General features: G+C 38.5%; 1 protein-coding gene across 17 annotated transcripts in view; it reads left to right on the top strand.

Moving 5' to 3' along the window:
* The window catches only part of FOXP2 (forkhead box P2), a 314,333-nt gene that overhangs the window by 278,916 nt on the left and 7,659 nt on the right, over positions 1 to 27,758 (top strand). For 15 of the 17 annotated variants that reach the window (XM_073651932.1, XM_073651943.1, XM_073651942.1 and 12 more), the window contains one exon: positions 14,015 to 14,104. The exons of the other annotated variants lie outside the window; for them this stretch is intronic. In XM_073651932.1, the coding sequence (XP_073508033.1) occupies positions 14,015 to 14,104 (90 nt within the window). The remainder of the gene's footprint in view (positions 1 to 14,014; positions 14,105 to 27,758) is intronic. 17 annotated transcript variants of the gene reach the window in all.

Raw genomic sequence — 27,758 nt, 5'->3', positions numbered from 1 at the left:
TTGGTGCAATACTAAGTAGTCATATGTGGAAGGTATCAGTTGTACTACTTTAGAGCTTGGACTTTTTTGGCACCTTTTTTCTTTTAATCACAGTCCATTTACATTTGAGAAAAAAAAACGTATGTATGCCTATGAGAAATCTCAGACATATGAATATGCAATAATGGCCCAAAATTTTCAGCACTATGAGTGATAGAGCCCCATGGCCTACACATGTTCATATAAAACTGCTACAAGAAAATTTACTAGTTTTCAGTGATAACATACCGTAGGTTATGGATGTGTATAAAATTCATCCACCCAAACTCCTGCAGACTTTGGGTCTGATTCCTGAAGATGGGTGATCTTGATGAGAAGATGGGCTAGAGTCTGATGCTTCTGATTCATGAATCAGGAACGTTGGACAAGTGGCGCACAACTCAGTGAGCACCTTGCCATAAATCCTACTCCAGTTTCTGCTGGACTAAGATTTGTGGGGTAGCGAGCGTCATCATCTGTCTCACTCCAGCTCCGACCACTTTACCGGAGTTGGGCGAAAATGGCGTGAGAATGCCAAAAGTCACAACATTTTAGCATGGCCTCGATTTGCGTCAAAATGATGCAACTTTTCAAAGCTTTTTTTGCCAAAATACTGTCTTAAAGCTTTAATGAATCTGGGCTTTTCTGTTTTTGAAAAAGTATAGAACTCCTTTCAGCTTTATGATAAGCTAATCAATGATTTAGTCTCTAGAGATAGTATAAAGACAGACGCAACATGACATGATGCATTAAACACAGACAGCTGCATGATTCTACTGTATCAAAGACATTGCCAAAAATAACAATTACATTATGTAGTACAAATGTCGCAAAACACCCAATAGGCAATAAAGCTGCTTGGCTGTGTGCTTGCATTTGTTTGTAGCTACTAGCTTGTTGGTGTAGAAAGACATTTTGCACATATAACCATGTAAACTAATTTCTCTGGAGTCTATACATCTGTTAGTGTAGACAGGCAGCACTGTATATCTGTATATTTAACAGACAGACGATAATGGCAGTGGCAGCGTTCAAACTGTGCAGTGGGGACCGCAGTAGTGTCATTATACTACATTTCCAACAATTGAAAAGCAGTTGAATAGTCATCTCTCCTGATGACATGTGACAAGGCAGAAATCGCTGAATGCGTATATCACTCTTAGTGTCTTGTGTAGTACAGCACTGAGTAGAGGCAGCGTTACCTGGGGAGGAAATGATCAATCTATGGCAAATGCAGTACAAATCTGCAGCTCTAAATGGTAAAATAAGAAGCCGAGAGCATATGTGAATGATTTAAAACAAGAAAAAGTTCCCGTTCAGCATATGTCCCACTTGATATGAAGTTACATGTGTTGATATCTTTTACATTATTTTTCTTATTTTTTGTATTGTATATTTTCAATTACTGCTGCTGACATGTGCCCACTGCTGTCTGCTTCTGACAGCTAAACTGCCGGCTCACATTTGACAATAATGGTTGTTTGCAGTATATTAGTTTCTGTCTTTTTGAGCAGTGAAACATGTGTTTAGGTCTCTTGGCATGAATTCTCACTGTCACAAGTCATTTTTGGAATGAAAGGTTATTATTTAATTATGAGTCTGTTTTTTTTTGCTATTCTTTCTATATTTATTTGATTTTCTGTGGCAAGAAGCACAAACATACTTTGTGTAAGTATATCTTAACCAATATGGCATGCAGAAATAAACTAGTACGAGTAGTGATGAGGTCCTTCCTGGCACAAATGAAAAGGCACATAATTAATAATGAGATGCAAATAATGTGCAAATCAATTGCTATACATTCATATCCGCAACACGGAGATCTAAAAGTAGATAGCATGAATAGGGTGAATATATAAGTAAAAATAGCATAAAACATATGGTATGGATATACAGACAATACTTATCTATCTTTGGTCTGGTGACCCGTGTCTTTGCATAGATACTACTCTTAGAGAAAAATAATGTAATTGCTTCACCTTTGATATACCATATGATAGTAGGCTTATTCCCAAGTGAAATACATGAATATCAAGGAGTTTTCTCCTGAAAGCAGCCCCTTTTAAAAAAAAAAGCCAGTGACTTTAGATTGTTCAGGGGAAGCTGCTCCCAACCAATAAATGAATGGTCATCTATGCAATACAAAGATGTGTCTGGTCCACCAGGGTAGGTGCTGCTCTTGTAGAGTACTTCTCGGTACTGGCATATACCCGGAGGAAGCCAGCCAATAAAATGAATAGCTATCCATGTAATGCATTAGTATCAGAGCTACCATTGCAGATTGGCTCTCTGTACTTTCTAGGTACTGGCATATAATCACAACAATTCAACCAATAAAATGAATGGTCATCTATGTAATTCATAGCTATGTCTAATCCACCAGTATGGGAGCTTCTCTTGCAGAGTACCTCTTGGTACTAGCTGTGTCCTTGCTTACAGATGTAGCAAGCCAGCCAAAAAAATGAATGGCTGTTCATACAATGCATAGATATGTTTAGTCTGCAAGTAGGGATCAGTTCTTGTTGAGTGGCCCTCCGTACTGACTATGTAGTGGCACATACTTGTAGATGCAAAGAGTAAGCCAATATCATGAAAGGCCATCTATGTAATGCATTAACCTGTCTGGTCTACCAGTAGAGGAGCTGCTCTTGTTGAGTGGCTCTCTGTACTGACTACATAGTGGCACATACAGTAGATGCAACAAGTCAGCCAATGTAATGATTGGCCATCTATGTAAAGCATTAACCTGTCTGGTCTACTAGTAGACGAACTTCTCTTGCAGAATGACTTTCAGCACTAGCACATAGACAGGAACTCCTCTATGACATTCATGTGACATATGTACCGGGATTGTTGTGATGAGACAGACACTATTAGGTTTTTATAGAATAAAAGTGAAGCTCTGAATTGTATTTTCCATATACAGTTGTAACATAGTAACATCTGACCATGGGATACATTTTAAAGGTAATCTGTCACCTCAAGAAATGGAATTTACCTGCAGAAATTGTGGTAATCCACAGGTTAATAGCTTTTAAATCATGTTTGACAGGTTTACTGTAACAGTGGCTACAGGGAAAAAAATGGAGTTATATTCTCCCTACAGTCGCTTGCTTCTAACCATCGGGGTGGTGCAAGGGGCTTTAAGAGTCACTGCTGTGATTAAACGCCTTACACCTTGACTGACAGCCAGCACTCCACACATACGCTGCAGAGCAAGCTGTCAGTCAAGTAGAAGTGGGTGTTAAAACAGTACACTCACTGTAGAGTGGGCAGTGAATGTTAAAGCCTATGCAATAACCCTGAAAAATTAAAGCAAGCAGCTGCAGGGAGAATATAACTTAGTTTTTTCATTGTAGCCACTGTTCCAGTTACACTGCCAAACATGAGTAAAATGCTATATACCTGCAGATTACCACAAATTCTGCAGGTAAATAGGGTTTTTGTTGGTGACAGGTTCCCTTTAAGATTTGACTAATGTTAACTTTTTCAATCCTAGAGCGGGATGGGTCAAAATGATTGCTGCTATATTTTACAGACTAATACTGAATTTCATGGCCTCATTTTTGTAGTGCATGTTTTCTTCATTTTACTAGCATAATCTTGTTTTCTTATTTTCTCCTGCTGACAATCATTATTTACTTTCTCACTTAAAATTACATTTGATTTTTTTTTAAATTTCCATCTCAGATGGCCCAGATATCTTTTTTAATTGCTTTCCGGGTTCTCATTTTAAGTTTTTGTATATATTTCTTTACGTGTCAGCCTATGCTGATTGAAATAATTGTTATTCTTTTATTCCTTCTATAATGTCTGACATTTGTCCATCCCTTTTTTATACTATTGAGAAAGAGATGAAGTATTATGAGACTTAGATGAGCTGGTTGTGTGAGATAATACTTTCTATTGCCAACACTATGATTGCTTTGAATTGCTCCTCAATGCTCATAAGGCTATCCCTCCCATATTTTTATGTGAAAGCAATCAAATAGTAGTATGATATGCAATTGTGGAAACAATGTTTTCCCTTACATTTTCTGTGCATTCACAAGGGATGTTCCAGAATTTCATTATTGCTCCTGTATTACTGCAGAAAATCTGGATTAAATACAGATTTTAGGCTATGTCACATAATTCCCTATTAACCCTTTAGTGACTAAGCCTTAACGGTCCTTAATGGCTTGCATATTTTTTTCTTTTTTTACTTCTCCTCTTTGCTGTAAACCATATTTTTTATTGACATAACTGTGTGAGACTTTGTTTTCTTGTGGAATCCAAGAGGTAACATTTCTCCTTGCGGAGAGTGACATGTTAAACATGTCATGGTGAGGAGACTTTTAAACCCGCAATGCTCCTCTGGGAACTATGCAAATTGTCTCTTCAGAGAGGAAGAGGACCAGAACTCTGGTGCCACCTACAGGAAGTAGCAATCCTAAAAGTCAATAGTAACCCTTTAACGAGAATTTTCGTATGGGACAAATTGTAATATTTATTAACACCTTTTTGGGCATACATATAAATTATTGTGTAATTTAGATTTTTTTTTGGAATCGCAAATATAGAAAAAAAATATTTTTGCTTTTACTAAGAGATTTTTATTTTATTGTTATCTCACTGTAACTGGGGCAGTCATAGGAGCCCGTTGCTGTGCCAAGTTTTACTGGCACACCTGATCTGGGTCTGCTATGATGCAGTAGTTATGCTATGCTGCCCTGAGACCTGGTGACCATGTGATTATGAGGAGCTACAGAAGCATCAGCAATGCATATTCTATTAACTGCTTAGTCTTATGTAGCCAGCAAAGGAGAAGGCAGAGGTGGTAATAAACTACTTCTGTCTTCTACCCAGGGTTTCTAGATGTCAGACACTGCTAAATTGCAGGAGCATGACATTTAAACCCATGTCATTAATTTACAATGGCTTGTAGATAAAGGCCCAGGACCAAGTGTCATCAATTTATAAAGCATGGTCGTTGCCTGACTAACTTGAAAATAAAATTTTTCGCAAATATTTAGTGTTTTTGTCATATGCTGTATCAAAAGTGTTTACACAGAAGCAAATCATCTTTCCTTTATGATAATAACACACATATGTACTCCACGTATATTAAACAATTTAATGATAAATATATTTTCCTTTTTTTCAGTTCAATGTGGCATATGCTCACTGGTACTTTAAAAATATGCATGTTACACATTGTGAAAAGAAACATTACCCATATATTTACATGTATTAGATGAATGTTCACATTTACCTCTTGAGTTGAACCCATTCACCCTTGATTTATATAGACGCTGCTTTCTGCTATGATTATGGCATTAACTTAGTAGTTCTTTATAATACTAGACCATCAATATTACTATTATAGTTGGTAGAGAACTATCAAGACAAACAATCATTTGACGAGACAGGTACATTCCCTATGCTTCTGACTGTGATGCTAAGTCACTTCTCACAGACAAGCCGCGAGGCAGATAAGTCAAGGAGTCTGAGGTCAAATGTCAGGAGAGTATATCTGAGACAAAGAGATAAGACAAACGAATAGTCAAAGGCAAAATCCAAGGTCAGGCAACGAAGATCAGAATCACAGAACACAGAGCTCAAAGCACACACACCACCGAGCAAAGCTACAAATGGCAATGGTTTAACCATTGTCCACCAGCTAAATAGCCAGGCAATCACCCAGAAAGAGTGACACCTGTAGGAAACCCATTAGGCCCAGCCTGATTGACCTGCTGGGCAATCCTATTAACAATACTGACAGCCCAGCACGCCCCTGTATACTATAGGGTGGCTGATCTGTTACTCACAATACTGACAGCCTGGCATGCCTCTGCTGTTCATTGGGTGCCTAATCTGTCACTCACTGCAGGACACAGTAAGTGGCGGGATTGTGACACTGACTTTTTCTATTAAATCTTTCTTTTGCACTAAACCTCTAATCTATCATCCAATCCAAGTTAAAATATCAGTTAAGGTCTTGAAAGGTGAGAAGTATCTGACAGCAATGTGGCAGTCTATAAATAATAATGCATTTCTAGGACATCCGCTTGAACCTTTACATGCTGGAATAAAACAGCCCATGTGTGATCCGATATTTAAAGGGGTACTCCCATTTCCAATATCCTATCCCAATATGTAGTAGGTGTAATAATAATAATCTTAGCAAAAACCTCCAATTAGAAATGTAGGATAGTTTTTCTGATTGACTATGTCCATTTCCTCGTGTGCAGGCATTGAAGGACCTTAGGTATTTTTGGTTACGACCACTAGCAACTGTTATGATCTGCAACAAGTACTAAGGAAAGAAAGGGGAAAACTATCCCTACAGTAAGACTAAGCTGAATCCCTATGATGTAGCGGGCTGCCTGATCCTTGCGAACAGACCCGCTTTAGTCCTCGGCTAGTATGAACGAAGACCTTTAGCATAAAGGAAGGAGTCCCTAAAAGAACTAAGCAATGGAACAAAAATGGGACACCTTCTGAACAGAGAAGGTTGTTGCAGAACACAAAAAGATAAGCTGACAAAAAGGTACTAGAGGTCTCAGAAGGACCAAGCAAACTGACAGAGATAGGCACAGAAGCACCTGGCTAGAGAAACAGTCAAACAACACTGAAGTCCAACACAGCCAAAAGGGCGGAGCTTGAATATATAGGCAGACGGTCACGTGACCGCAAAACACAACATGGGAAAAACAAACAGGAGGGTTCTAACAGTACCCCCTCTTTTATGGGGATCCTCCAGGCCCAGGCCTATCTGGGAACCTCTTGTGGAAAGCTCTAACAAGCCTAGGAGCAGAGACATCATCCGCCCTTACCCAGGAGTTATCTTTGGGACCGAAACCCTTCCAGGAGACGAGATACTGTAATCTCCCTCTATGCCATCTAGAATTCAAGATACGAGAAATTTCATATTCACCGTCTTCCACCACAGGAGGAACTGTGACAGTGGCATCCCTATCTGATACATCAGCCTTTTTCAACAAGGAAACATGAAACACAGGATTAATCTTCCAGGAAGTAGAGACATCCAACCTAGCAGCAGATGGGTTAACAACCTGAAGCACTTTAAATGGACCCACAAACTTAGGACCCAGTTTTTTAGAGGGAATCCTCAACCGCAAGTTCCTTGAGAACAACCAAACCATGTCACCCACAGTAAACAAAACCTCCTTATCTTTCCTGTCAAAATACTTCTTGGACTTCTTGTTAGCCTCTTGAAGGTTGCAACGTACATTAGTCCAAACTCTCTCCAAATCACCGTAAAAATTCTCCTCCTCCGGCACCCCTGACCCCAATTTGGAGAACGAACCAAAAGACGGATGTCTCCCAGTACAAAAAAAAAAGGAGAACAGCCAGCTGAGGAGGATGTATGTTTGTTAAGAGCAAATTCTGCGAGAGGCAGAAACTCAGACCACACCTCTTGATTGTCCACCACAAAACAACCCAAAAACTGTTCTACATCCTGGTTCTTTCTTTCAGTCTGTCCATTAGACTCAGGATGATTCCCAGACAAAAATGACAAATGGATTTCCAACCTGTCACAAAAAGCACACCAAAAGTGAGCCACAAATTGAGGTCCTCTATCAGAAACAATATCCGTGGGAACGCCATGAAGCTTGACAATCTCCTTAACAAATGCCTTAGCGAGTGTCTTGGCACAGGGCAACTTAATGAATGGAATCAAATGACACATCTTACTAAAACGGTCCACGACCACCCAGATGGCAGTAAAAGCCTCGGACACAGGCAGATCAGTAATAAAATCCATTGTAAGATGCGTCCAAGGCGCACTAGGAACCTCCAGAGGGCAAAGCAACCCTGCAGCCTTTGACCTACCACTCACAGTACATTGACGCACTTACTTGATGACTTCCTTCTGCCATCCAGGCCACCTAAAACTGCGACTGATCAGTCTCTTAGTCTGGATGATGTGCCAACCGAGACTCATGACACTCCACAAACAAATCTCTCCTAAAGGTTCTAGGCACAAACAACCTCCCATGGGGAGTGTTAGATGGAGCATCATCTTGAGCTTTCAGAATCCCATTCTCCAAAACGGAGCCCAATGCCGCCACCACAACTCCTTTCTGTAAAATGCTCTCCTCCTCCTCGGCACCGACTGTAGGAGAGATGCTGCGAGATAAAGCATCGGCTTTAACATTCTTAGTACCAGGGATATAGGTAACAGAAAAATGAAACTGAGAAAAAAAAGTGCCCACCTAGCTTGACGAACATTCAAGCGCTTGGCAGCATCCAGATAGATCAAATTCTTATGATCTGTGGAAACCTGAATAGGAAATCTACCACCTTCCAAAAAATGACGCCAATGTTCAAACGCGAGTTTAATATCCAGCGACTCCCGATTTCCAACATCATAATTCAGTTTGGTTTCCGATTTTTTTTTTCGAAAAGAAGGCACAAGAATGTACCCCATCCCTGTTCTCCTGAGAAAAAAATTCTCTGACCCCCACCGATGAAGCCTCGACCTTGACCAAAAAAGGCTTGGCCTCATCAGGCTGCATAAGGATAGGGCCTGAACTGAACCTCTCTTTGAAATACTTAAACGCTTCAATGGCCTTAGTAGTCCACTGGGCTGTATTCGCACCTTTCCTGGTGAGATCGGTTAGAGGCTTAACAGTTACAGAAAAATTCTTAATGAATTTCCTGTAATAATTGGCAAAACCGAAAAATCTCTGTATAGTTTTCAACCAATAGGCCTAGGCCATTCCTGCACAGCCTGAACCTTCACCGGGTCCATCTCAAAGCCCTTGCTGGAGACAATGTAGCCCAAAAAACTAATTTTCTGCACAGCGAACTCACATTTCTCCAGCTTAGCAAACAGTGAATTATCACTCAATAACTGCAAAACTTCAGGTACACTCTGCCAATGGTACTCCAGATCTGGCGAATAAATCAAAATGTCATCCAAATACACAACCAAATTCTTACCAATCAAAGGTCTCAGGATGTCATTAATAAGGTTCTGAAAAAATGCAGGTGCATTGGTAAGACCAAAATGCATCACCAGATTCTCAAAATGACCTACCGGAGTGTTAAAAGCAGTTTTCCATTCATCACCCTCCTTCACTCGTAACAAATTGTGTGCCCCCCCTGAGATCAATCTTAGAGAACCACTTGGCCCCCACTAACTGTTTAAACAAGTCAGGAATTAACGGCAATGGGTAGGAATTGCGTACGGTAATCTTATTAATTTCACGAAAATCCAGACACGGACGTAAACCCCCATCCTTTTTTTTAACAAGGAAAAATCCAATGGCCACAGGTGACTTAGAAGGTCTAATGTGACCAGCAGCCAGGCTAGTCTGTATGTACTCCTCCAAGGCCTTTCTTTCAGGGATAGTCAGATTACACAAGTGACTCTTGGGAAGAGTAGCGCCCGGAACAAACTCAATGGTGCAATCATAATCCCTATGAGTAGGTAAAACTTGCAACTCCTCCTCAGAAAAAAACCTTGAATAGGTACAGGTAATTCCCCGTTTTCCACAGCCGCAATGTGACCATTACAACATTTATCATAGCACTTCGGACTCCAAGACTTTATCATATTAGTAGACCAGTCCAGCAAAGGATTGTGCAGTTTTAACCATGGCAAACCTAGAACGACCAGAGAGGGTAAATTATTTAATTCAACCAAGTCCAAAATTTCTTGGTGAAGTCCATTGATAGTGAGGGGAAATGCAGCAACCTTGTGAGTAATACATTTCAAGGGAGTGTTATCAATTGAAATCACAGAAATAGGTGATGACAAAGGTTTGAATTTCAATTTAAGTTTTTTCAAAAACCCTCTATCAATCACATTAAGTGTTGAACCACAATCCACAAATACCTGAAATTCAATCAAATTTTCCTGCAAAGTAGTACTCCCTGAAAGAAATACTCCTGTAGAGTGTAAACAAGCTATACGCGCGTACCTGACCTTTTCTTTTTCTTTACTTAAACGAAGCTCACAAAACTTAATCAAATGGTCAGCTTTACCACAATAAAGACACAATCCCTCGGCGAACCTCCGATCTCTTTCCTGAGAGCGGAGTGACATCGCCTCAACCTCCATCTGTTCTCCGCCGTCTGAGCAGATTTTCTGGGTACTAGGACCTTTCATTACATGAGTCTTTACCACATTCTGCCTAGATCTCAGCCTCCTATCCACACGAACAGCTAATTGCATGGCATCCTGCAGAGTCTCAGGTGCGGGGAATGCAATTAACAAATCCTTAACCCTTTCACTCAGACCAGCAAAAATAGACATTTCAGAGCAGGATCATTCCATTTGACTTCTGAAGCCCATCTTCTAAAGTGTGTTCAATAATTTTCAACATCACCTGACCCCTGATTCAAACGCCTGAGTTCTGCCTCAGCAGATGAGATTTGATCAGGATTGTCATATTATAGACCCATAACAGAAAAAAATTCTTCTACCAACCTTAAGCATGGATCATTAGGTTGGAGAGAAAAGGCCCACCCTTGGGTTGTGGTTCATTGCGCAAAAGTGACATAATAAAACCAATGCGCTGTGATTCATTCCCAGAGGACCTTGGTCTCAAACGAAAATATAGCAAACAAGCATTTTTAATGGAAAAACGTCTTGCTGTTTATCATAAAAAACATCAGGCAGTCCTACCTTGGGTTCCACAAAATGCTCTCCAGAACAGCTACTCACGTGTTGCTGGAGCGTGGCCACCTCCAGAGGCAATCCCTGCAAGCATTGAGCCAAATCCTGGACGGAAGCTATACTGATCCCCGAATTTCTTTCCTTTTAGTTTTTTTTGGGCTGGACTTACTGTTATGGTCTGCAACAAGTACTAAGGAAAGAAAGGGGAAGACTATCCCTACTTTAAGACTAAGCTGAATCCCTACGATGTAGAGGGCTGCCTGTTCCTTGTGAACAGACCCGCTTTAGTCCTCGGCTAGTCTGAACGAAGACCTTTAGCATAAAGGAAGGAGTCCCTAAAAGAACTAAGCACTGGAACAAAAATGGGACACCTCCTGAACAGAGAAGGTTGTTGCAGAACACAAAAAGATAAACTGACAATAAGGTTCTAGAGGTCCCAGAAGGACCAAGTAAACTGACAGAGATAGGCACAGAAGCACCTGGCTAGCAAAACAGTCAAACAACACTGACGTCCAGCACAGCCAAAAGGGCGGAGCTGGAATATATAGGCAGATGGTCACGTGACCGCAAAACACAAGATGGAAAAAACAAACAGGAGGGTTCTAACAGCAACTAGCTAACTAACTGTCACTATATCAGTGAACCTAACCATGGATACCTAAGGTCCTAAATAATAGGAAAAAAATCAGTACACCCCTGAGATGCTGTTCCAATCCGGGAGGAGCACAGTATCCCCGCTGTTGCACAGCGCTGAAGGTAATTGAGGAAATTAAAGTTGGAAGCAGCTCAACATACTGGGGTAATTAAAAATTCACAAAATCTTTATTTGAAATCCTTTAAAAATGAAATTGCTGAAAAATTGGGCATCTCAGACAACAAAGCAATAAAGAGGGGAGGTGTGTATAACAGGAATCAGTCCATACGCGTTTCGAGCTACAAGGTCCTGCAATGCCTCATATGAGGTAAGCGACATGGCGAATTAGAAAAACTATACTACATTTCTAATTGAATGTGTTTGCTAATATTATTATTATTACACCTACTACACATTGGGATAGGATCTTGGAAATGGGATTACCCCTTTAATATTTAAAGGTAGAACTTTGTATCGGTCAGACTTATGTCAAAGAATTCAACTTTTTGAGCTCGCTGCACCTGGCAGGGTGATGCAGTCTGGCAACATACAGCATTTTTGTACTACAGCCCCCAGATCTTTCATAAGGCTAAAGCCCCATCACACTAAGCGAGATCGCTAGCGAGATCGCTGCTGAGTCACAAGTTTTGTGACGCAACAGCGACCTCAGTAGCGATCTCGCTACGTTTGACACTTAGCAGCGATCAGGCCCCTGCTGTGAGATCGCTGGTTGTGTCGGAATGGTCTGGACATTTCTTTGATCGTTGAGGTCCCGCTGGGTAGCATGCATCGGTGTGTTTGACACCTTACCAACGACCTTGTTGACGACTCAGACACAGAAACAGATAGGCGTGCATCGTTACATAGATCGTTACGGGTTGCCGCATCGTTGCTGCGTCGTTGGGAAGATCTGACTGTTTGACATCACACCAGTGACCACATAGCGACGCAGCAATGATCCCTGACAGGTCGTATCGTTGTCGGGATCGCTGTAGCGTCGCTTAGTGTGACGGGGCCTTAAGTTCACATGACTTTATAAAAACAGTCAGAAGTTCATCCAGAAAACTTGGACGATTATTTTCTCACTTGTCATTTGTTTGCAATCCGTATGTTTTTTTTTTACAGCAGCACCTTTTAATAATGTACGAGACCACTTAGTATGTTAAAGAATTGCAATGTATCCATAAAAATCTGATGCCATGCTGTAGTGTGGTATGGCATCCAATTTTTTGGGCACTCTCATAGTCTTAATTTGGCAAGTCCTATCCTACACATTGAAGAAACTGGTGCATGCTGCTATATTTTTGCATATGCAGATTCGGTCAGTGAAAAAAATTGCTCATCTGCACTGCCCCATTGAATAACATTGGTCCTAGTTCTGTCTGAGTGCTATCCGTTTTTCCACGGAGCATTTGGACTGATAATATGGTCTTGTGAAATTGGACTAATGAATAGAAGTTTAAATATCCTAATATCACAGTTTTACAGCATGAGTTTTATTTTTAAACCTCAGTTATAAGTCATATGTATAATCCATAGCTACTGTTTATAATAATACTAATAATAATAATATTAAAATATTTTATTTTTTATAACACCAACATATTCTGTTGTACTTTACAATTCAGAGGGGACATGTACAGACAATATCAAACTTTACAGAGTAACACATAATTCAACAGATACCAAGCGGGCCCTGCTCACCAGCTTACAATCTTTGAGGAAATAGGGGATGCACAAAAGGTAATAATGAAGTGCTTGTTGTCCATCCATCAGTATAATAAGTAGGGGCATGCAAATAACACTGCATGAACTGATCAGATACAAAGTGCTTCTAACTGTGTTAAAGAGAGAACAGGTTTGTTAGATTAGTGAGGTGAGGTGATAAGCTAATCTAAAGAAATGAGTTTTTAGGGCACACTTGAAACTGTGGATACTGGGAATTAACAAGATTGTATCGGGTAGTGCATTCCAGAAAACTGGTACAGCATGAGAGAAGTCCTGGGGGTGGGAGTGGGAGGTTTGGATTATAGAGAATGTTAGTCTTTTAAATATGCAAACATTCAGTTTTTATAGCATTTTTTTTTAAGTAGGGCTGAACCCATGTCTAGGATTGTTGTGATAATTCTTCAGAGAGAGAAATTCTATTTATTTTGATGGTGCTTATTATGGTATTAACTTGTGGCACATTTTTAGCAGAGATTTTCATAGAAATCTGTCCTGAAATGGGTCATTAGTTCAGCATGAACAGAGGATATTTACATGTTTAGAAAAGCCTATTCAGATTTATGGCATGGATTGCTTACACAAAAATGTTTGCAAAAGTTTTGGCACATGTGAATATATCCATATCTTAATTATTGTTTTATAGCAAAGTATATTGCACTGTATTCTTTGTATTTAATAATTTATGATAGTTTCTGAAAAGTTATAAACATATTTTCATACGTATAAAATTACAGTTTAGGCATTTCCATAAGAACACTAATAAGTAAGTCATCCATTGCACATCTCCACTGTTACTTACTCTCTTACTTTCATTTACGCTGTGTTTTTTAATGTTTTGGCTACAAACAACCTCAGAATTCCATGCCTTGTGTGTTAGAATCATCCAGTTTTCTTTTCTGTCTTTGCCTTTCACTGTTTCTTACTTTTCTTAGTTTGGGTCATAGCTATTGCTGTATCTTTTCCTTTTACATTGTTCCAGTCCCCTGTTGTTGCACTTTCAGATCATTCAAGTTCCTTGTCACTCCTCTTGACAAAAGGATCATTCCAGTCCCCTGTCATTCCACTTTGAGATTGTTCCAGTGCCTACAACGGTGAGCCTATTATGCTTTAATGTGATTATGGGGTAGGAGGGAATTAATAATAGTGGCAAATTAAACAAGACTTTACAAAAAAAATATTTTGCATGTGTAGAAATGATCTTATTTGGTTTGGGTTTTACAATTAAAAGATCACAATTGAATATAGAGTGGAACACCATTTAATGTAATGTAAATATATCATAACTATAATATAATGTAGCCATTACAATAAGTCATTGCTGCGAGAGACATTGTAGCATTTTTATTAATGGGGGATTAACACAATGTCGTCCAATGTAAAATTGAATCATCAATCATTGTTTTGTGTATAATGTCTGTTTATTTCATTCTGCCAATTTTGGGGGGTTATTTACTATAATGTTATCCTGGGATGTCCGGTTGTTTAGGATGATCTAACCTACAGTCTCGTCATTCCTGTTGAATGTCATGAACTCACTGATACATGGCTCACAATAGGATTTTAACATGAAGTTTTTAATCCTGAGTGCACTACCATGTAATAAGATGCTGAAAAGAAGCCAGGCAAATCAGCAAGCAGGTTCTTCATCACTCTAGGCTGAATAATGGCCACTCAGCAAGCAGAAGCATGCAAAACAACCAGAAGATTGGTGCACTTGATATCTGAGGTCAGAAGTCATTCAAAACGCATACTTTGAGGGTAGTTCAATGATAGGAACAGGTGCATTAAAGTAAATAGAACATTTATGGATACTTTTGACTTGACTGTGACAATCAATGGATAAGGTCCATGTAGGGTAAAAAGTCTCCACATTCCAAACAATTGAGATGTATGAAGTTGGCATACCAGACAACATTTTTATTTTTGATGTTATCATTTTTCTTGAAACCTTTTGTTTTAAGAATCCAAATGAGAAGTGGCTCCACTAGTCATGTTATATATATATATATATATATATATATATATATATATATATTACAAAGCAGAAAAATAAGTTCATAAGTAGGCTTGAAACAAAGTTATGTAGCCTATAATCCTAGAGCCTGGATGTGACCCTGAATGAGTTTTACCTGGACTCTGAATCAGTTTTCCATGGTCAATAAATCTCTCTGTCTCATCATAGTTGCATGCATGCTAGTAGTTAGGCTCTCTTCCAAAGACTGGGTATACATGTTGTGTGCACCTGTTCATGGTATGTATATTCCATAAGCAGGCTAATGTGATATCACAATATCTAGAACCATACATATATGCAGACATGATATTTTTCATGTAAATGTGCTTATTTTTTTAGCTTTCCCAACACTGCATTTAAACTTACAACCACACATTTTACTATTGGGTCAATAGAATAATGTTCTTCTCTTAAATAGTAAGACACCACTTTATTGTTGGGAATATATAGGCAGTAACAAGTGTTTGTCGTTATGTACGAGAGCTTTGCTAGCCTTCATAGAGTGCCATGTGTCTGCAGTTATTGCCACTTTAAAAATTGTTACACAAAAACTCCAGCCTTACTCTGCATTTATTTCAGATTTTCACATAACGCTATATGTTGCAATTATTGGAAATCTAAACTTTGTGAAATGTTTTCATATTGTAGCCAGATATTTATGAGGTGTAATTTTATACTGCATAATGTAGGACTTCAATCCCGGGATTTGGGTAAATACCTTTGCATCTGACATCATGGGAACAACATTTCCTGGATATCCATGTTATAGCTATATTCTTTATTTTTCTAAATCTAGTAGTAAATCTGACAAACTTTTCATTTTAGAGAGTTTTCTGATGTTTTCTTTTTTTTTCGCCTGAGGCTAGGTCAGAATTGTCTGAATCCATTTACCTTGTGATCCCTAACAGCTGTCAGATCGAAATAATATTTTAAAAAGTTAACATTGTTTGATTTAAAACCCAGTCATACAGGAAAAAGGCATGTGCCTGGGATTATAGAAGTGTGACCATGTACATTATCATCATGCATATTCTTAAAAGAGCCTTTGTTTTATATTCTGCTTCCTCTCTATCTATGGAATGCTTATTGCAAGATCATATATTGTCTTATGGGGTTATTTAAGAATGTATTATATATCGTTATTGACTGCTAACCTACATCTTACACCTCTGGACCTAATATACGCAGACCATGCAAAAACAATCTAAATCTGTTTAGAATTAATCGTCCCTACTGCTGAATGGTAAAAGAAAAAAGTTAGCAAAAAACATAGAGCTTTTCTACATTTTTTTTTCTCAGAACAAAAGGCTCTTTCTTCCAAAAACCCAATATACTTACTCTATTTCATATTTTTTCATAATCTAGTTCTCTTGGATAAACCCACGCTTTCACTACACCTATACTATTTTGTACTGTATTTTATTTATTACGTGTAGGACAAAGGCTGTTTTTATGTCAAACTTAATTGATTGGGAAGGCATTACATTTAGGAACTAGGTAATCTTTTTTTTCTTAAAATTTACCTGTGCAAAGTGTACTGTATGTAGTTGTCCTCTCCATGCTTAATTGTTGTCCATTTTAGGATGTAAAATAAATAGTTAACAAGACAAATTAGCTACTTTCTTATGTAGCATAAAAAGCTCAACTAGGTCTACTAAAATCTCATAAACATTATAGGACTGGTTAAAATTACTATATGCTGGATTTTTATGCTTTTTTTGAGACCCAGATTCATCTAAGTCAGGGATCTCAAACTAAAATACACAGAGGGCCAAAATTAAAAACTAGGACAAAGTCATGGGCCAACCTTGATATTTATTATAAAATAAGTCTACAATTGAGTGCGTTTTTCTTTATTGCCGAGAGAGCCGGTTTTGGCTGCAAAATAGAAAGGTTTTTGCTGCATGTGAACATAGCCTTTAATTTGCATTTCAATGATTTATGTGCCAGTAGTTTGGATACATGAGTTTCATCTCATGATTAGCCAGACTGGCAAGATGTCACCTGTGCGCTGCATAATGAACAGATGACGTCACACCAGGCCGGAGCATCAAATGATGTGTGGGGGAACCCAGAAGCTCAGGAAATTTGCTCCACTCCTGTCCACGTCCAGAGAGCACTGGCATGGATCTGCTCATCTCTACAGTAGATAGGGAGTAACTTTCTGATTGCTTGGGGTCCCAGCGGATAAACCACCAATGATTCCAAGCATGGGGCTTTGGACCCAGCAATTGGGCTCTGCAGAACCCTATTTGGAAAATAGCCAGGAGATAAGTCACTGCCAGAGGAGTCTGACAGCAGCACTCTCAGAGAACGCTGATCGGCTGAGCCAAACGTTCATTTGTATATGGGAGTCAGGAGAGATGGCTTTACTATGCCACCTATTAAGTATAATATACATATGTATATGTACAGTATATGTATATATATATATATATATATATATATATATACAGTACAGACCAAAAGTTTGGACACACCTTCTCATTTAAAGATTTTTCTGTATTTTCATGAATATGAAAATTGTACATTCACACTGAAGGCATCAAAACTATGAATTAACACATGTGGAATTATATACTTAACAAAAAAGTGTGAAACAACTGAAAATATGTCTTATATTCTAGATTCTTCAAAGTAGCCATCTTTTGCTTTGCATGAACAGAGACGCTGGCTAATGAGTCCTGCTGAACTATGCAGCATTGCTGCAGCTACCAAAGTGCCTAGCAACGCTCCTAACTCGCAGGCCAAATATAATCAGCCTGCGGGCCAGATTTGGCCCATGGGCCAGAGTTTGACATGTATGATCTTAGTGTTTTCAGCAGAAATCTGACCTAAATCGCTTTGATAAGTCTCAAAATTTTTGCGTAACTTTAGTTTGCAGAAATATTTAGAACTTTTTGGTGTTTTCAAAACCGTTTCACTCAGCTCTACCAAAATGGACAGAGCTGTGGCGGCATGGGGGCATGACGCTAGAACTACTCTAATACATGACAAGCTGTGGAGTACCTTATGCCAGAATACTTACACCTGTCCAGGACTAGAGTCAGATTTGTGACAAGGCACACGAAGGCACCCTATTTATTTATCTCATTGGTCTTGATGAATCAGGGCCATAGTATGTTGGAAGTTCTTAACATCTAATAAGGGGCCATCATTACAGATATATATTGCTTCTTCAACACTCAAGTTTTTAGGTGATCCTTACTAATAGTTCAGTAGTACAAAAAAGAAAAGTGGACTATAGTTCTTAGAAACTTAAGACTTGGCTGTGACTTAGCTCAAACGGAAATTAGCCCCCGGGGTTAAAACAATAATGTATTGTAGAGCTTGTGTTTAGTTTCCACCGTTTCCAGGTTTCAAGATGTACTCTTTTCACAGAAATAACATATCCATAGAATATTGCAAAAATGTCTGATAGGTGTAGGATCTATAATTTATGTCAAAAACATAGGCCCAATCTCCTGCCACTGGGTTATTGAAAGATGCGTATGCATGCTCAATAGGCATGGTGGGACCTTTATGGCATCTCAGACCCATACATACAATACTTTATGACATATCCTGTGGATATATGATGCTTTTGCTGAGACAATGCTATACAGGAGTTAAACAATTGCTGCTGCGTTGCTAATCTGTATCTGCTAAGAGCCATGAAGTCCCATCAGATATTGGAATATTACAGTTTTAAAAATAGCAATTACTTTACTGTTTCATGAGGGAATTGCTATTTCAGCAGTTTCAGCTTTTAGTAACAGCAATACATTTTATTAAAGTACATCTTGATAAATATCTAAATATAAATATATGCATATACCGTGTATATATATATATATATATATATATATATATGTACTGTATAAAGTGTGAAACAACTGAAAATATGTCTTATAATCTAGGTTCTTCAAAGTAGCCACCTTTTGCTTTGATGACTGCTTTGCTCACTCTTGGCATTCTCTTGAAGAACCTAGAAAATAAGACATATTTTCACTTGTTTCACACTTTTTTGCTAAGTATATATTTCCACATGTGTTAATTCATAGTTTTGATGCCTTCAGTGTGAATGTACAATTTTCATAGTCATGAAAATACAGAAAAATCTTTAAATGAGAAGTTGTGTCCAAACTTTTGGTCTGCACTGTATATGCATATATATATATTTCAAATCTTTGATCCACTGGTTATAACTACTACTCATAATATCTACTACTGGAATATTATTAAAAATAAAGTTAATATTTAAACCATATACTGTATATGTAACAGTTGATAATATTATTCCTAATTTTTAATTATATTATTATCTATGTAGTATAAAATTATTTTTATGATGACTATTACTTACTGTCACTTTGTGCTTACATTTTTTAGTGGCTATGTGTTAATATTAAAGTGATTACCATCTTTAAACAATTCCATTTATTTTATTTTTTTCAAGCTCTATTTCATGACCTGTCATGCTAACTATTTTTTCTGCTAGTTGACTTTATAGGTGGATATGTCTGTATTCTAAGGGGAGGGTTGCAAGATAGAATTTTGTATTCACAAATCTATTTTATGTATATGTATGTAATAGACATGTACATCTAAGTCAGTGTTTTGACACTTTGCTCTAGATAAAGATGCTGATTTTCTGTATTATTCAGTAGCTTATCCTGCCACAGTTTTGTTAGACACGAAACCCCGATTGTTAACAATGTGGAATATATAAATATTTATTATCAGCATAGATACAGTTAAGATCTCTTTAATTTGGATGTCACAAAGAAATCTTAAACACACACAGCTATAATAAAAACAAACTGGTATATTTTGTAACCAAATGTATAATTAAATGCACATGAAAAAAAATATTTACATATATTTCACCATATAGATATGTATGTATACATTGTTTTATATATATGTATGCTTGTATGCATATCTATATACGTATATGTGTACATATATAAATATATATATATATATACATATATACAGTGGTGTGAAAAAGTGTTTGACCCCTTCCTGATGTCTTATTCTTTTGCATGTTTGTCACACTTAAATGTCTCAGATCTCAAAAAAATTGAAATATTAGACAAAAATAACACAAGTAAACATAAAATGCAGTTTTTAAATGAGAGTCTTTATTATTAATGGATAAAGAAATCCAAACCTACAGAGCTCTGTGTTAAAAAGTGATCCCCCCCCCTTAAAACATAAATTAACTGTGGTTTATCACATCTTTGGGAAGTTGAGTTCAATTTCCCTAGGCACACACAGGCCTGATTATTGCCACACCTATTCTCAATCAAGAAATCACTTAAATAGGAACTGCCTGACAAAGTGAAGTATACCAAAAGATTCTCAAAAGCTAGATATCATGCTGCGATCCAAAGAAATTCAGGGACAGATGAGAAACAAAGTAATCTGGAAAAGGTTATAAAGCCATTTCTAAACATTTGGGACTCCAAGTGAACCACAGTGAGAGCCATTGACCACAAATGGTGGAAACACAGACCAGGGGTGAACCTTCCCAGGAGTGGCCGGCCGACCAAAATTACCCCAAGAACGCAGCAGTGACTCATCCAAGAGTTCACAAAAGACCCCACAACAACATCCAAAGAACTGCAGGCCTCACTTGCCTCAGTTAAGGTCAGTGTTCATGACTCCACCATAAGAAAGAGACTCGGCAAAAATGGCATAAATGGCAGAGTTCCAAGATGATGTCCCCTGCTAAGAAAAAATAATATACAGGCTCGTCTCAGTTTTGCCAGAAAACATTTTGCTGATCGCCAAGACATTTGGAATACTCTGTGGTCTGACGAGACAAAAGTTGAACTTTTTGGAAGGTGTATGTCCCATTACATCTGGCAAAGAAGTAACGCAGCATTTCAGAAAAGGAACATCATACCAACAGTAAAATATGGTGGTGGTAGTGTGATGGTCTGGGGCTGTTTTTCTGCTTCAGGACCTAGAAGACTTGCTGTGGTAAATGAAACCATGAATTCTGATGTCTACCAAAAGATCCTGAAGGAGAATGTCTGGCCATCTGTTCATGACCTCAAGCTAAAGCGCACTTGGGTTATCCAGCAGGACAATGATCCAAAACACGACAGGAATTCCACCTTTGAATAGCTTAAGAAAAGCAAAATTAAGACTTTTAAGTGACCTGTTCAAAGTCCTGACCTTAATCCAATTGAGATGCTGTAACCTGACCTTAAAATGGCGCTTCATGCTCAGAAACCCTCCAATGTGGCAGAATTACAACAATTTTGCAAAGATGAGTAGGCCAAAATTCCTCCAAAGTGTTGTAAAAGATGCATTGCCAGTTATCACAAATGCTTGATTACAGTTGTTGCTGCTAAGGGTGGCCCAACCTGTTATTAGGATTAGGGGGCAATCCCTTTTTCACACAGGGCCCAGTAGGTTTGGATTTCTTTTTCCCTTAATAATAAATACCTTTATTTAAAAACTGCATTTTGTGTTTACCTGTGTTGTCTTTGTCTAATATTTAAATTTGTTTTGTGATCTGAAATATTTAAGTGTGACAAACATGCAAAGAATAAGAAATCAGAAAGTGGGCAAACACTTTTTCACCCCACTGTATATGTGGTATATATACTCACATATGTATCTGTTCATTTTGAATGAGAAATATGTTTGATGTTTTATAATATTGCTGAAAATAGACTCTTTCAGCAGATCGGTATAATACATGTGATACACACATGTAAAATCTAAATGTCTATATAATTTAGAAGCGTTCAAATAAAGATTTGAACATAGAACCACAAATAAAAGTATTTCATGGGTAAAATGGAATCTTAAAGGGAATCTGTCAGCAGATTTTTGCTGTGTAATCTGATTGCACCATGAGGGAGTGAGAGAGACCGTGATCACTTAGTTTACAGGGTGAAGCAGTTATGATAGAGCTTAGTTGTTGACCTGTGTATAACCTCCCTTTCACCCACAACATAGCTTTCTGTGTACATTGTATAGCGACAGAAACCTGCTCATCAGTACTGGAGGTGTGGTTGGTGGTTAGACTAGTATGCATGAGGCCAGTTGTCCTGTAGCGATAATCTCCTGCTGATAAAACAATTATGGAGTTGAAGCTGCAAAACACAGCCCAGTAAATGAAACATCCCTGTAATCAGGGTCTCATTCACTACCTCATGTTGCTTCCAGATTACAAACCAAAAACCTGGTGACAGATTGCCCTTATCAAAAACATTTAGAAGTTAAGAATTTATTAGCATATCAGCAATTCATGTTCAATATCTGTATCTGATTCCTTTCCATCAATGATCTTCTGGCAGCATAGAATTTAACCCATTTATTTCCAGCCTTTAATGTTTCTCCAAGCCTTGGGTCTGCAGCAGCCTGTTTAAGCATTTTAACTCATCAGTGACCACCAAACATATTTTTACTGACCTGAGATATAAAAGCATAGCATCCCGGCAAATGAAAATGCAGCAGCTGTACACTGTAGCAGACAGCCTGCTGCATCAGCCATGGTTTGTGTTGGCACCGACCATGGCCGTTTAACCCCTTAGATGTTACTGTCAATAATGACAACAGCATCTATATGGTTAACAGAGTGTGGGGGCTCCCTGAGATCATGATTGTGTGGTCCTGATATTTGCCATGGCAATTCACAGCAAAATAACGGCCTTAGAGTCTGCTGGGTATAGTTACCAGTTCAGAAGTTTTCAACATTTAGGTGGTGAAAATAAAAAAATATATTCCTGTCATGCCACTTTGCATTATTCCTGAAAAGCATCTGAAGTTAATAAACTACTTGACAGCAGTCTTGAATATGTTGAGGGATGCTGTTTTTAAAACATTATCACTTTGGAGGGTTCCAATATATAGGATCACTAATGTCACTTCAAATCTGAATAGGTCCGTACAAAAATAAGTAAATTTTGTAAATTTACTTGAAAAAATAAAAAATTGCTGCTACATTTTTAAAAATTCTAATGAAATAAAAGAATATTCTACAAATGGTGCTGATGTAAAGCGGACATTAGGTAAATGTTATTTATTAACTTTTTTTGTCTTTTTGTGTGGTATGACTATCTGGATTAGGGCAGAGTCAGATGACCGTATTTCTTGTGCGAGGGTCACATGGTAAACCTCGTACTCGCTGGCTGTTCCCTAACGAGAGCTTAACAGATGCAGAGAAATACATCACGCTGTCATGCTCAGGTCAAGAGAGGTGCCGGCCAGTCCATTCAGTGCGATGCAATCATAGTATGAGTTATACAGTCATCTGTCTCTGCCCTTAAAGGGATAATCATTCAAAGTTTGAAAATAGCACATTTTTTTACATTTTTGTCAAATTTCTGATATTTGTTTAAATGAAATCAAAATATATAAACCTAAATTTAGTATTAACCTAAAATGTAATGTGACATAAAAAACACAGTCTCAAAATCATATGTAACTGGTATATGTTGAAGCATTCCAGGGTTATTGTGATATAAAGTAACACATGTCAGAGTTGAAAAATTTGGCCTTGTCACTAAGGGGTTAAGTGGTTGTGGCCACACAACCTTACCAGATGAGGACATTTGCCCATACGTTCTCACTTTTTACTTGTGTAAGACCATATTGCGGTTATTGTCTTCTGTTAGCTAGACATAACCTATATCACATACTGTCAAATTATCTCAAGCTTACAGCAGTCAATCAGCATTCAGAAAAATTGGGTGGGTAGCAATGTGGGTAGACTGTACTTATCTAAACACCCCTGGTATATCCATTGTTATATCAGATAGACCAGGTAGGCAGCAGTGTGAGCAGACTCTCCTTTCCTCAGCAGCCCTTATATCTCCAGCATTAGATCATATAGACATGGTGTAAAGCAGTGTGAGCACCCTCTTCCTACCTCAGCACTCCTGGTATCTCCAGTATTAGATCCGATAGGCAGGGTGGACAGCAGTTTGAGCAGCCTCTTCTTATCTCTGCACCCCTTGTATCTCCAGTATTAGATCAGAAAGACAAAGTGGACAGCAATGTGAGTAGCCTCTTCCTACCTCAGCACCCCTCGTATCTCCAGTATCAGATCAGGTAAACATGGTGGAAAGCAGTGTGAGCAGCTTCTTCTTACCTCGGCATCCATAGTATATCGGGTATTAGATCAGAAAGACAGGGTGGACCACAGCGTGAGTTGCTTAGGTCATGTTCACATGATCAGTATTTCACATCAGTATTTGTAAGCCAAAACCAGGAGTAGAGTAATCAGAGGAAAAGTATAATAGAAACACATGCACCATTTCTGCATTTTTCACCCACTCCTGATTTCAGCTTACAAGTACTGATGTAAAATACTGAACATATGAACGTAGCCTTATTCTTACTTCAGCATCCCTGGTATCTCTAGTGTTAGATCAGAAATATTGTGGACAGCATTGTGAGCAGCCTCTTCTTATCTTAGCACACCTTTTATCTCTAGTACATCAGAATATACACAGAGATCATACACTTGAGGCTACCATAGGAGGTATAGATGCAAATCTTTCCAACATTTACAGCAAATAAAGGGTTAGAGACCATGTGCGCAGAGACTAACAAGGGTAAAAATATGCCCATGCGACTTGCCCCATGTTTACCTTAAATTGATTTATAGAGCTGTATTCTATTTCCCCTCTTGGATAGTCCTTCCACTAGGTGAACTTCATTGCTTGCCATTTTTGCACAGGATTAAAGAAGCAGAATTTACTTTTGTACTGTATACATGCTGAACAGACATAACATTTAAGTCACTGACAAGTGGAGTTAATTATCATTGAATATCTCATGACAATAGCAACTGTCAAAGGGTGGGAAATATTACTCAGCAAGTGAACAGTCAATTTGTTACATTGTTGCAATGGAAGCATGAAGCAACAGGTGTAAGCATCTGATCAGCTTTGACAAGGATCGGGTTTTGTTGGCTAGATAACCTGTTCACCCAAATGGCAGGTCTTATGAGGTGTTCCACATATGCTGTGGTTAGTATCTACCAAAGTGCAAAACAGCTAATCAAAATGATAGCCCATGTTAGCATCTCACTATCCAGTGTAATATGTTTCACTGCTCTTCACTGCATAAGAGTAGGACTTGAATATAGAGGGAATTTTTCATTAGATTCATATGTCAAAGTGGAAGACCAAATCATTTCTCTCCCTATTGCACCTTCTGTCTCTCCCTGCATTGCCTTAATATAACTTCTGATAAGGAGAGTACGAAGACTGAGCTCTATAAAGACTGCCCCTTAAAATTCTTAGTGTTTGCCCACATACCAATGTGGTCTGTGAAGATCTGAGGTTGTGGGTTGTAATAATCACCTAGGCAAGTTAACAATGCAACTATTTTTAATTTCTTACATCCTTGGTCTTACAACAATTCCAGATAGATGGTCACAATGCAATGTCTCCAGTCCACAAGACCCGATCCTGGGGCTGATAGTTCCACTGCCCCCGTACCAGGCAATATCCACTTTCTCCAAACTTTTGGTTGGCCCACAGTTTTTTATCTCCAGTCAGTATGATCTGTAGTCACAGTCCTTGCTCAATACCATTACTGTAGCACATATCTCCCTCTCCAGCTGGCAAACAACAGTCCTTAAAATAGTTCCTCACATACAGACGATAGATATCACGACTGTAGCATATGTATCAAGCTCCAGCCGGCAACTGATCTTCAAAACGTCTTTGTAGGTTCAGTGATGGGTAGAGTAGCTGACCTGTATTCTACCTGATGGAGCCATGATTCCTTGTGCTGTTCCTGAAGAGTCATTCTGGAGTGGGAGCCAGAGACTTTAGACCCCCAGCTCCCATTCAGGACATTCTTCCACAGGATTGTGGAAAGGTGGGGGAGGTATTTTCCTGATGCGGAACCCACCACCTGGGACTGCATGTGAGACCCCTGTGGTGATGTCTCTACTGGGTCTACCACCCTCATTCACACAATGGGACTAGTGGCTGGGAGAACAATGGCTTAATTGCGGCCCCTGAGACACAGAGTAGAGAAATGGAGTGATTGCTTTTACATTTACCTTTACCAATCTCGTGTCTGGCCTTATGTACACATAAGATCCAGCCATCACTTTTTCCTGTGCTTATTGTCACTGAATGGAAACATTGATTCCTGAAATTGAACACTTTGCAGGTAGAAATTAGTGCACTTAAACTGACGAACAAGCAAATCTCTATTAAAACACAGCAAGCAAATCTCTAATAAAACACAACAATAAAATCAACGTAACCGTTGCTCCGTGCTGGAAAAAGTCTGCATCCCATGCACTATATGCGTTGATCTAATAGTCCTTAGTCAAAGGCCAGCTCCTCACATAGTCTAATAAAGGACAACCAGTAAACCAATGATAGGGTCACGGGTCCCTAAGAATTAATGATGTGGCTGGAGCATGGGACTAGCCCATCTAATTCAATCCTACAGAAAAAAATGATAAAAACTTAAAGGGGTTAAATCAACTAAAGGCTCTATACAGTTTGAAAATAACAAAATCATCTTAACTTAGCCACTAATGCTCCAGCACCCCCAGTTTTGGCAATGGACAAGGTTCAGAATGGCCATTCTGTGGCTACATAGTCCTATATTGTGCTCTTAGTCACATATTTCAAATTTGGCAAATGTTAAAAGTGTTTTCTGGTTTTAAACTTAAATAGACTATAGGCTTGACTATAGAAGAAAAAAAAATAATAATAAAAATAAAATAATTTTTACATATTCACTACTGCTCCAGAGCCACCTCTCTGCTGATCCCTGCCACTCTGACAAAGCAGCAGTGGCATTCTAGCTAAAGTAAGTGACCACTGAAGCCAATCCTGCCAAGGAGGACAGCACAGGACCCCTGAGCCTACTAATTTGCTGCAGCATTCACATTCTGTAGACTTGAAGACACTGTGGCAGCCATGTCAAAAAGACAGAGGGGAGCAGTGGAGAGGTGGTGCTGGAGCAGAAGAATAGTAATGAGTAAGAAATTATTATTTTGTGACATTTTAAGTCCTTTATTGCTGGCTAAGATATAAATGTGTGATAAACCAGTGCATCCCAGCTTGGTGGATATAGGGCTATATAAACAAAGTGACTATTGTGACCCCATACAATACCAAGCATGTACAATGGGCACCTTGGCTTCCGAGCTGGACAATGAAGCAATGGAAGAAGATGGTCTGGTCTGATTTGCTTTCTTTTACATCATATAATGTTGACTTTGGGTGCATGCATGTTGCTTACATGGCAACATGATACAAAAGAAAAAAATGTAAAAAGTACAAATTTTGCTTGATTTCAGTGACCAGTGAATAGTGCATAACAGGAATTTATAACATACGGCTCTATTTAAGTCAGAAGTATGACAAAGTATTGGAGCTATACCAATCTATGGCAACCAGCAGCTAAATAATGAATAAAAATAGACAAGCTCATAAAACTATCAGCAACATTTTTCACCTTTAAATTTAGATTTAACATTACATGGATGATTATTTGTATGCATTTAGAACGTTGTGATAAGTGATTATTTACATGTATATGTTAGCTGACTGTCATAAAAATTGTCATGTCAGAACTGATAAAAACAAAAGTGCTGGTGCCATTTACTGTGAACCAAAACGTAGTTGTCTTCTGTCTCCAAGTGTGTGTTCTGTGACTGTATAAGAATATGATGTACTAAGCACTAGGCTCAAGCACTGAGTAGGCTGCTTGAAATACTGTGCCTTCTTGATGGCACTGCTTAA

This window comes from Phyllobates terribilis, unplaced genomic scaffold, assembly GCF_046119375.1.
Source record: "Phyllobates terribilis strain yellow unplaced genomic scaffold, ASM4611937v1 Scaffold_11__3_contigs__length_659146591, whole genome shotgun sequence".
NCBI classification, from domain to species: domain Eukaryota; kingdom Metazoa; phylum Chordata; class Amphibia; order Anura; family Dendrobatidae; genus Phyllobates; species Phyllobates terribilis.
This window is presented reverse-complemented; position numbering and strand designations above follow the sequence as displayed.